Source organism: Anopheles funestus, chromosome X (assembly GCF_943734845.2).
Source record: "Anopheles funestus chromosome X, idAnoFuneDA-416_04, whole genome shotgun sequence".
Lineage (NCBI taxonomy): Eukaryota > Metazoa > Arthropoda > Insecta > Diptera > Culicidae > Anopheles > Anopheles funestus.
Window position 1 is genome coordinate 20279445 of NC_064597.1, and position 11325 is coordinate 20290769.

Consider the following 11325-nt stretch of genomic DNA (forward strand, 5'->3'; position numbering starts at 1 on the left):
AAATTTGCATGAAATGTTAATTTTCTTTAATTTTTTAACGGTCAATATTTCAAATTATATCTTGTTTTGACAATTTGGAATTCGAGCTCGAAATAGTTGACAGGAATTAGTTTCAGGAAATAAAATGTAGAAGTTTGAGAGCAGTCGGCTCAGTTCACAGACAGACGCGAAGGATAACGGACAAGGTCCGTAACCGCTAAGTGAATTCAAAGCAAAACACAACGTAGGGCAAAATAAAAGAGAAAACAACCCCAAAAGTAAAACCTTATTATTTTCCACAAAAATCAAATCGTCGCGACGTAACAATGCACAAACATTGTACTATGAAAAAAACAACTATACGTTAAAGGATGATTTGTTCTACGCAAATGGGATAAGCCAGTCATCGAATAGACATCTTCAACAACGAAGGCCAAGAAATAATCGATTTTTCATTAGCAAAACGACGTTAAGAAGATCTCAAATACTTCTACGTTGGGCATCATCTGGGAGCCGATAAATGATGTATTACGATTAAAAATCAACATCTCCACCGTGGCAGAAAGGTTGACCAGGCGACATGTTACGTCATACTTCTTCTTCTTCTTCTTGGCTTAACGACCTTACAGGTCACGCCGGCCATTTCTGGCTTACTAGACTTATTTTACCACGTAGCCGGATAGTCAGTCCTTGCTACGGGGGAACGGTCCGGATGGGATTTGAACCCGGTCCGGTCGTGTGGACTGGCGCCGTTTATCACATGCACCACCGGACCGCCCTACGTCATACATAGCACGCATATATGATCCGCTACGAATAATCGATCCAGTAAAGGCTCGTGCCAAACAATTTCTTCGTGCGTATATGGAAACGATCGGAGGTCATGGTAATAACTTTAAGTTGGGACAAAGAGCTTCCAAGTGATTTGCAAATGGAGTGCATTCAATTACAATTGCAGTTGTCTCAGTTGTCAGTTAATGAATGCCAAGTTCACATTTTATGTGACGCTTCTTTAAAAGGATACGACGTGTGCTGCTACATAGGAAGTCAAACGGACAATGGTGGACAGTTATTGGTGTCTAAATCCATAGTGGCACTGTTGAATTTTCAACATACTATAGCTCGGCTGGAATTATGTGCAGCTTACCTGAGTAGCATGTTGTATACCCGAGTCATTGAATCTGTGCAGAATCCCCTCAAGATTCTCAGAAATACTCCAAGCCATTGGAAACCCTTTGTGGCTCACAGGGTACCGAAAATCCAACACACTACAAAGGAACACGAGTGGGGACATATTCTCTCTCTCTTCTTGGCTTTAACGACCTTACAGGTCACGCCGGCCATTTCTGGCTTACTAGACTTATTTTTACCACGTAGCCGGATAGTCAGTCCTTGCTACGGGAAGACGGCCCGGTTGGGATTTGAACCCGGTCCGGCCGTGTGGACGGCGGTATGGACGCCGTTTATTACATGCACCACCGGGCCGCCCTGAAAGATCTCTTCTTCTTCTTCTTGTCTGGCCTGCTCACGATCGAGCACGTCGTGTAGACATGGCCTGGTCGCCAATCCGTTTCCAGGAAACTCGGTCCAGTCCTCCATCCACGGCTGCATCCGATCTCCGACAGGTTTGACTCCACCTGATCCAGCCAACGAGCTCGCTGTGCTCCTCTCCGCCTCGTGCCGAACGGATCGCTGACGAGCACCTTCCAGGTGGGGCATGAGTCCGGCATCCTCATCACGTGCCCCAGCCATCGTATCCTTCCGGCTTTGACCACCGTCAGGATATCTGCTCCGTTAAACAGCTCAGCTGGCTCGTAGTTCATCCTGAAAGATATTTATAATGTAATGTAATGTAATGTCCGTATTTCTGTTCTATGCAGATATATCGTGTGAAAACAATAACATTATTGCTTATTCTGTATGATTAACGATATATCAAGAATACGCAATTTATAGAAGAGTAAGGGGTCACAATTGGTTACAAAAAACCAAGAAAAACACCAGAAATCATTATTTATGAGATTGGCTAGTACTTACCTGGTTTATCTTAACATTCAAATTCAACTTCAACATGTTTATACTTATCAATAACTTATTTATATTTTTTCTCAATTTTTACATGTTTTCCTCCTTAGATTCCAATGGCATTAAGGCAAAACCAACAAAGAAATGGATGCAAAAATATTCAATTCATTGGGAGCAAAAGTTACCAAAAAGTGACAAAGGTAAAACCTTTGCTTATTGCAAAATATGTGATCAGCATGTGAGAAGCATAGGTGGGTTCACTGACCTGACCAGGCACGGAAAAACGACAAAACATGTCATTAACAGTGTAAAATTGAAATCAACGGGTAGCTCGACTGGTATCAACACATTCATGTCCCGAAACGACAAAGCTATGAACGTAGAATTGCAAATTTCTGCTTGGGGTGCTGAGCATAATATCTCTGGTAGAGATCTTGAAGGTTTTGTAGAACTTTCTAAAAGAATTTTCAAGGACTATCCTATAGCACAAAACTTGAGACTGGGACGAACTAAAATTCAAGCGATTCAAACCAATGTCATCGGTAAGACTGGTCTGGAGGAGCTACTGAAAATTATTCAAGCAAACTTCTTCAGTCTACTTGTTGATCAATCGGCTGATCTTTCGGGACAAAAATCACTCGTAAGAGCGGGCATTTGGCAAGCTGACCAGCTCTTGGTACATGACTTTTTTATCATATTGAAACTGTAGTGGAGGCTAGCGCGATTAGTTTATATGAGATAATTTCATAGGAGTCCGAGGCGGATGGTGTTCCATACAAAACTAATTTAATCGGCTTCGGCTCCGATGGCGCAAACGTAATGATGGGGGCACATCACTCAGTTGCAACCATGATCAAGCGAGACTGCCCTTATGCTTTTATCATGAAATGCATATGCCATTCATTAGCTCTTTGTTCATCATATGCTTGTAAGCATATCCCGTGCTCGGTCGAACAGCTGTATCGGGATGTATACAATTTCCTCAGTTCTGGAGGACAGCTTGGCAGTTGTTTCAAGGAACTGCAAACTCTCGTGGAACTGAAACCTCTCAAAATGCTGTATCCTTCTGCTACACGTTGGTTATCGTTAGAATCGGTCGTTGGAAAGATACGATATACTTCAAATTTATTTTAACTTCATGGACATTCGCACAGATAAATCAACTAGAGAAAAAATGGAAGCCATCAGAGTAGGATTGGAAGACCCAACCACTAAAGTATACCTGACATTTTAAAAATACATTTTCCGATAAACAACCAGATCAATAAATTTTTTCAGTCAGAATCACCTGAACTCTGTCGGCTGCATGGTGATGTTTCACGGTTATACCGTACAATTCTGGATAACTTTTTGGCATCCGAATACATAGCCGATTTGAATGAATTGAGCAAGGTAGTGTTCTGCCAGCAAAATTTTAAACCATTAGAAGAAATGTACATCGGCATGGAAAGTATGCTGCTCATGGAACAACACCTACAGTCTCGCACTCTCAACCAGCAAATTGCCACGGAGGTTAGAACAAATATGCTTAACCTTTATGTCACGCTCTGCAATCAGATTAACAAACGTATCGATCTAAGTGATCCTATTATTATTCAGAGCGCGAGATTGGATCCTAAAAATATTTTGATCCGAAAAATATTTTGATATGGAATATCGGGAACTGAGGAACATAGAGTTAAAGAACTTTCAACCGGAAGAGTTGACTTGCAGTGTAGGGTTTTGGAGTAAAACTCTAAATGTACGACGTGCCGGTGGAAACTTAGCGTTGAAATTGCTATATCATCAAAACGTTTCACGGAAGGCGAATTCGTCAAAAAATGTATACTATTAGCTGCAGAAAGTATTTGCCCCGAGAAACGACTAGACTTGAATTCTATCAGCCTGCCCAGAAACACATTAGCAGAAAGAATTTCGGACCTTGCTGCTGATCTGGACCACCAGCTGAAGGAAAAGGTGAAACATTTTGAGGCGGTTTCAATTGCCATCGATGAAAGCACTGACATCACCGATATCGCTCAGTTAGCTATATTTATTAAGGGCGTAAATGCATCGCTGAATATAACGGAAAAATTTCTCCAATTGGCACCGTTGGTAAATACTACAACGGCAGAGGATATATTTTGCGCTGTTCGAGATACGTTAGATATGATAGGGTTGGATTGGTCACGTGTTGTAAGCGAAGCTACAGATGGTGCACCGGCAATGATTGGAAAAAAATCTGGTGTTGTAACAAAAATTAAAGACAGTCTCCACCTAGCCACCGTCGAGATCAGACGTGTTTTAGGCCGAGTGTTACAAGTGACAACAACAATAAGAGCTAAACCATTGAACCCGATCGCTCGTTCTCGAGCTCAGAGTAGAATTAAAGCGCCCAAGAGGGCAAAGACCGTCACGGTCACAAGTGACGAATCTAAACGGCTGAAGGAAGCGTCAGCGCATGGAATTCACACTCACAACGAATTCCAATTGTTAAGCGATGATGAGCCAAGCATGGACATTGCAGATCTGAACATCCAACGCAGTCGACGAACCACACTGCATACAACCAACGAACCAAAAACTGAGAACCCACGCATACCACCAATAATCGTGACTGGTACCACAGTTGGCGACGTGCATCGACGCATCGTAACCACACATGTAGTGAACTATACAACTAATCAGACAAAAAAGGGCATTTTGGTCACCTTAACCACCGTCGATGACTATCGCAAGGTTAAAAAACTATTTGAGGAACAAAAAGTTTCCTTCTATACGCACCAATTACCGGACGACAAAACCACAAAAATTGTGGTTTTTGGACTACCAACCATGGACTTAAACGATATACAAACTGCTCTCGAAGAGAACAATGCTAAACCGTTAGCTGTGAAGAGCTTGACGATTAAAAACAAAAAGTACAATGACCAAGCCATGTACTTACTCCACTACCAAAAAGGTTCGATAACGCTAGCGGAGCTTAAGAATATACGTGCAATAAACCATCACAAGGTTTATTTCGAATACTTTAACAGCAAAAGTGGTCCAATTCAGTGCTCAAACTGACAAAAATTTGGCCATGGAAGTGCAAATTGCTTTCTCCCTCCCGCATGTATTAAATGCGCTGGCACTCACACCTCCAAAACTTTTCCCTTGTCAGAATCCACGCTCAATCCAGATGGCAAAATCGCCACTAACAAGCTTCGTTGTGCCAACTGCAACGAACACCACACCACACAAGAAGCAACCCATCCCGTTTTCTATGCAGCGGGAGATGTTCCCACAAAAACCGACTCAAAATGTTCCTAAGCCTTCGGTCACCCACACGCACCGTAGAACACCAACGTACTCCAGCCTGTTCTCCGAGCACAAAAGAGTTCAACATCTTGAGGCCGATATGTTTGCAGCTGACGAAATAAGTGACATCATCGAAGATGTGTTCGTACGCATGAGCTCGGTTCGCTCAAAGAGAGACCTCATAACAGTTATCGTACAGGTAACGGCAAAATACTGTTTTCCTCATGTATGAAACACCTAGAACCCTCAATATCCTATCATGGAATGCAAAACGGCATTCTCGCAAAGAAAGATGAATTTTTTAACACGCTATTAGAGAGAAAATTAGATATAGCGACAATTAATGAAACCTTTCTAAAACCTACAATCCGTTTTTCGCACCCTAAATTTACTGTGCATAGATTAGATAGAACAACCGGTGGAAAAGGAGGAGTAGCCATCGTAGTTGCGAAAGATGTGCCGCACATGGCTTTAAAAGCACTCGATCTCAAGGTTATAGAAGCAATAGGAATAACGGTTAAATAAATATCTGGACCTATAGCTATATTATCCATTTACAATCCGGGCTCCAATACTGTTATAACTTCCTTCCAACACGACATTCTTAAACTCGGAAAAATCAAAGGTAAATCACTTGTCTGCGGCGATTTTAACGCAAAACACCGCCTATGGAATTGCATCAAGGGCAACAGAATGGGTAAAGTCCTTTTTGAAGTTATTCAAAGAGGAACCTTTTCTCTCCACTGCCCTGACGAACCCACATATATTCCTAGCGATCACAGACGTTCACCTTCCACACTAGATCTGATTCTCGATAAAGGGCAAGTAACTATAACACCTGTAACCACATTAAAAATATTCTCATCGGATCATTTCCCAATTTATTTCGAAACGACTGACAGCAAAATCATCAGTAAATCCCCTTATCTTATGCCAAATTACGCACGAGCCAACTGGAAATTGTTTAAAGACACCCTTAATAATCGTATTAACCTCTCTTCCCTTGATCTCCAATCCATAACTAACACTACACAAATAGATGCAATGGTGACTTATCTAACCAAACAAATTACATCATCCCAAAAGTAGCAATCCCGTTAACCCAACCAATCCAATACAGTCTAACTCTATCCGATCATATTATCTCCAAAATCAAAATAGGAAACGTTGTGAGACGCAGGTGGCAAAGGAATAGAAGTAACTTGTCGCTTAAAAACCTATACAAAAAATTAGCAAGCGAAATTAAAAACGAAATACGTGACTTACGAAACCATTCGTGGTCCCGAAAATTGGAAAATATCAACACCTCACCAAATCAACATAACAATAACCTTTGGAAAACAATTAATATTATTAAAGGCTGTTCCCTTACTGTGCCTCACCTAACATATAACGATAAAAAATTATACACTCCAAGTGAAAAATGTGAAGCGTTGAAAATTCATTTTGCTAATGCAAACGAAACAACATACAACGATATAAGCCCATTAGAAAATTCTGTTAAACCTGCACTAACTCAATTCCTAAGGTACCACCGGTCATTGGATCATAACAACACGCCTGACTTGATTAAACCAAAAGAAATTTATAAAATTCTCAAAACAGTAAAAGGAAAAAAGTCGATCGGTACTGATCTAGTTAGTAATGATTCACTTAAACGCCTGCCTAGAAAAGCTGTTGTCCTTCTAACCTTCATAATTAATAGTTGCCTAAAAATGAACTACTTCCCTGACACCTGGAAATCAGCAAAAATAATACCCATTGCCAAACCCAAGAAAGACCCGAAGAACCCTGCCAATTACCGACCGATTAGTATTTTAAGCTGCATGGGAAAAATATTTGAAAAAATCATTACCAAACGTCTTAACGCACACTTGAAGCACCACAAAATCATCCCACCATTCCAATTCGGGTTCCAAACCAAACTGGCCACTACCCATCTGTCGAAAATACAGTAAGAATTTCATGCAATATTTACAAGAATTAGTTACAGGAAATAATTAGGATTAATTGCATGAAATATTTCACGGACGAACTGAAAAGGGATTAGTTAATTGGACTTGTCATCTAGAGCTGGAAATGAACTTTAGGATTAAGCAAAATGAACACTGTACGAATGAACTTGACAGACGAATAAACAGTTGCAATCAGAACGGCGCGAAGTCTACCACGGAAATTTCTTCGGAAAGAAATTTAGAACTTTGTAATTTTTCACGTCCCAGTTTTTCGTGAGATTTTCTCACATTTTTTGGTCCTTCGAACCGGATTAGTGAAAGTTACGGAGTTTCATCGTTTCATCGCTCTGCATCAAGAGTTCGGTCGGTAAAAAGCTCTGCATCAAGAGCAAGGTGTATATTCTTCGTCGCGTCGTTTCACGCCATCGCGCTTCGCTCTGCATCAAGGGCAACGGCCAACGGTTTCAGCGCCATCGTTTTTTGAATTTGCGCGCCAACCTTAAACGTTTTTCTTTCGTGTGTTAATTTCGTCCCGTGAGTGTTTTTTCATATCGCATAATGGATAAAAAAATAAAGGCTGCTCAGCTGAAAAGGAGAATAGCGGTCGAAAATATAAGTGCCCTCGAACGGTTCCAAGCGCAGTTTTCGGGAGATGACGCCAAGCAAATCCCGGAGGCGTTAGAAGACTTGGAACGTCATAAGGAAGGGTTCTTCGCCGCGGTATCGAAGCTGGAAGAGCTCGACGACAGCAATGAGGCGATCGAAGCGTGTATTATGGAGCGGATCAACATCGAGGAGCGGTGTAGGAAGCTCAAATCCTTCCTACGGGATAACCTTCGACGGGAGGAAGGTGCACTAAATGATACATCGGCTTTGGCTTCTTCGACGCTTGCGTTTGGTCGACCAAACGCACCGCATCTACGCCTTCCGAAGATCGAGTTGCCATCCTTCGATGGCGACCAAACGAAATGGCTATCTTTTCGCGACCGCTTCATCGCGATGATCGACGCTTCACCGGAGCTTCCTTCAATTGCGAAGCTCGAGTATTTGCTGTCGGCGTTAAAGGGGGAAGCGGCGCTTCCCTTTGAGCACACCCAATTAACGGCGGACAATTATTCAGTGACTTGGGCGGCGCTACTCAAACGATATGATAATCCGCGTTTACTAGTGCGTGAATACTATCGCAAGTTGCACTATCTTCCGGCAGTGCAATCGGAGAGTGTAGAAAAGCTTACTTGCTTAGTGGACGAATTTTCGCGATATGTGAACGGTTTTGTGAAGTTAAATGAGCCGGTGGATTCATGGGACACGCCATTATCCAACATGCTACTAATGAAGTTGGACCGTGCGACACTTTTAGCGTGGGAGAAACATTCAGTGCACTTTCCAAAGGACCGCTACAAGGAAGTGATCGCGTTTGTGCAAGACAGGATACAAATCCTGAAATCAACGAACAACTTCACAAGTGATACAAACGATAGTGCGAGTAAGGTGGCCGGCACATTTCGATCTTCAGCGTCACGTAGATCGATTGCACAAGCTGCTTCTTCACGATCATTTCCCCCTAGTGCTCCGACCCACAAGTGTCCTTTGCAGTGTGTCGACAGTCACCTTCTAAGGAGCTGCCCGGTGTTCACCGGTAAGGATGTGAATCAGCGTCGTGAAATCGTGTCATCCAAGCACCTGTGTTGGAATTGTTTGAGTGATTCCCACCAGGTGAAGGCTTGCAAATCGGATTATGCTTGCCGTACATGTCGTCAGCGGCATCATACGCTGCTACATGTTCCTGCAAGTTCAACGGTGGCGATGACACTGCAAGACAATGCTGGGATGGTGTTTTTGGAAACGGCGCTACTTAACATCGTGGACGATTACGGTGTGAGACATGAAGCAAGGGCGCTGCTCGACTCGGGTTCCATGTCGAACTTCATTTCCGAGTCGCTGGCTCGGAAGATGCTCGGAACACCTCGGAACAAGGTAAAGGTGTCGGTCACGAGCATCGGAAACAACGTGCAACTAGTGAAAGGATCGATCTTTGCATCCGTGGAATCTAGGAGCCACGCGCATGCTTCTGAGCTCGAGTTGCTCGTTGTTGACACCCCTTTCCTGCACATTCCAACGGCGTCCATTGACGCATCGTCGTGGAAAATCCCTGATTTGCCACTTGCGGACCCGTCATTTTATGAGCCTGGCAAGATCGACATCATCATCGGAGGAGACACGTACTGGGAGCTCCATTCTGGCCGGAAACGTTCCCTCGGCAAGGGAAAACCGTGGCTTGTAGAGACCCCATTCGGTTGGGTCGTTGCTGGCAACGTATCACCAGGTGCATCGCATGAATCGCGTTTGTGCCACCTATCGACCAGCAGTTCATCTTCCATGGATTCCATAATGGAGCGTTTCTGGGAAATCGAAGCGATCAGCGATGATCCGGCAGTGTCAGCGGAAGAGGATGCCTGCGAGAAACATTTCGTGGCCACTACAACAAAGAGTATAGCAGTTTTATGAAGGAGTACGAGCGTCTAGGCCACATGAAAAGACTTACCGGTCCTGTTGATGATTCATGTGAGCATTACTACCTTCCTCATCATGCGGTAGTAAAAGAAACTAGCACAACCACTAAGGTCAGAGTAGTGTTTGATGCATCGTGCAAATCGTCTTCTGGATACTCGTTGAACGATAGACTATTGGTTGGACCCGTCATTCAAGACGATCTCTTCACGATAATCGTTCGTTTTCGATCACGCGCAATCGCCTTGTCAGCCGATGTCGAAAAAATGTACCGCCAAATTCGCCATGATGAAGACGATCATCGGTATCTTCGCATTCGGTACAGAGAAGATCCGACTCAACTCATTCAAACCTTCGAACTGCAAACGGTCACCTACGGCACCGCATCCGCACCATTTTTGGCGACTCGTACACTGAAACAAATTGCCTATGACCATCAGACGCTGTATCCAAGGGCGGTCAACGCAGTTATTCACGATTTCTATGTGGATGACTTGCTAACGGGAACAGAAGAGGTGTTGGATGCAATCGAAATGCGGAAACAAATTTCTGAGATGCTCAATTCTGCTGCAAAGGTTGTGTCACTGGCAAACACCAACTCAATCGCCAGACTTGAGCTTTGTGCGGCAAGATTGGCAACTCAACTGTTCCGGAGGGTCAGTCAGTCCCTCCACGGTCCCTTTGAAACCTTTTGCTGTACTGATTCCATGACCGTATTACATTGGCTAAGGTCGTCACCGCGGCGCTGGAAGCCATTCGTCGCCAATAGGGTTGCACAAATTCAGGCTGAAACACGGATCAAGTGCTGGAAGCATGTTCCGGGTGTAGACAACCCAGCAGACGATGTGTCGCGAGGTCTGCTTCCAGACAAATTGCGATCATGTCATCGATGGTGGCATGGGCCATATTGGCTTAGTGGCAAGGAGGAAATCTGGCCTGATAGAGAACCTGCAATAGAAGAAGATGTATCAACGGTTGAAGAACGAGTGGCTCAGATACAAGTTACTGCGTTGGCAACCAGCAACGAGTTCAGCAGCAGTTTGTTTGCACGGTTCTCTTCTTACCTAAAACTACGTCGAACCACAGCGTATTGTCTGCGTTACATCCAGTGTTTGCGGTCAAGCAAATCCTCGGAAAGGGCATCAAACCTCTCACAGATGCCAATTCCGGAACTCATTTCATTAGTACCACCGCTGACAAAGGATGAGTTGGAGCAAGCAGAGTTTCGGTTATGCCACCTAGCCCAGCAGGATTCGTTCTCGGGGGATATTATCGAGTTGGCAAACGGTCGAGAGTTGCCACGTAGTTCCAGGCTAAAGTGGTTATCACCATTCATCGATCCGATGGGAATTTTACGTGTTGGGGGCCGGCTACGCCACGCACAATTGGAAGATTCGTCGAAGCATCCGATCCTGCTCTCTTCCAAACATCAGTTAGCGGTATTAGTGGCAGTGGCATACCATCATAAGTATCTGCATGCTGGTCCGGAATTGTTATTATCCACGCTTCGTCAGCGATTCTGGATCATTGGTGGACGCAATTTGGCCAAGGCTGTTTTCCATCGGTGTCACCAGTG

The 11325-nt window shown here is 43.8% G+C and overlaps 1 protein-coding gene across 1 annotated transcript; it reads left to right on the forward strand.

The window, feature by feature from the left end:
* Nucleotides 1–7796: 7796 nt before the first annotated feature.
* Nucleotides 7797–9746, forward strand: LOC125767999 (uncharacterized). The gene has a single exon (XM_049435083.1). The coding sequence runs from the start codon at nucleotides 7797–7799 to the stop codon at nucleotides 9744–9746; it is 1950 nt and encodes a 649-aa protein (XP_049291040.1).
* Nucleotides 9747–11325: the final 1579 nt, after the last annotated feature.

Coding starts and splice junctions, on each gene's coding strand:
- LOC125767999 (XM_049435083.1), top strand. CDS start 7,797: ATGGATAAAAAAATAAAGGCTGCTCAGCTGAAAAGGAGAATAGCGGTC.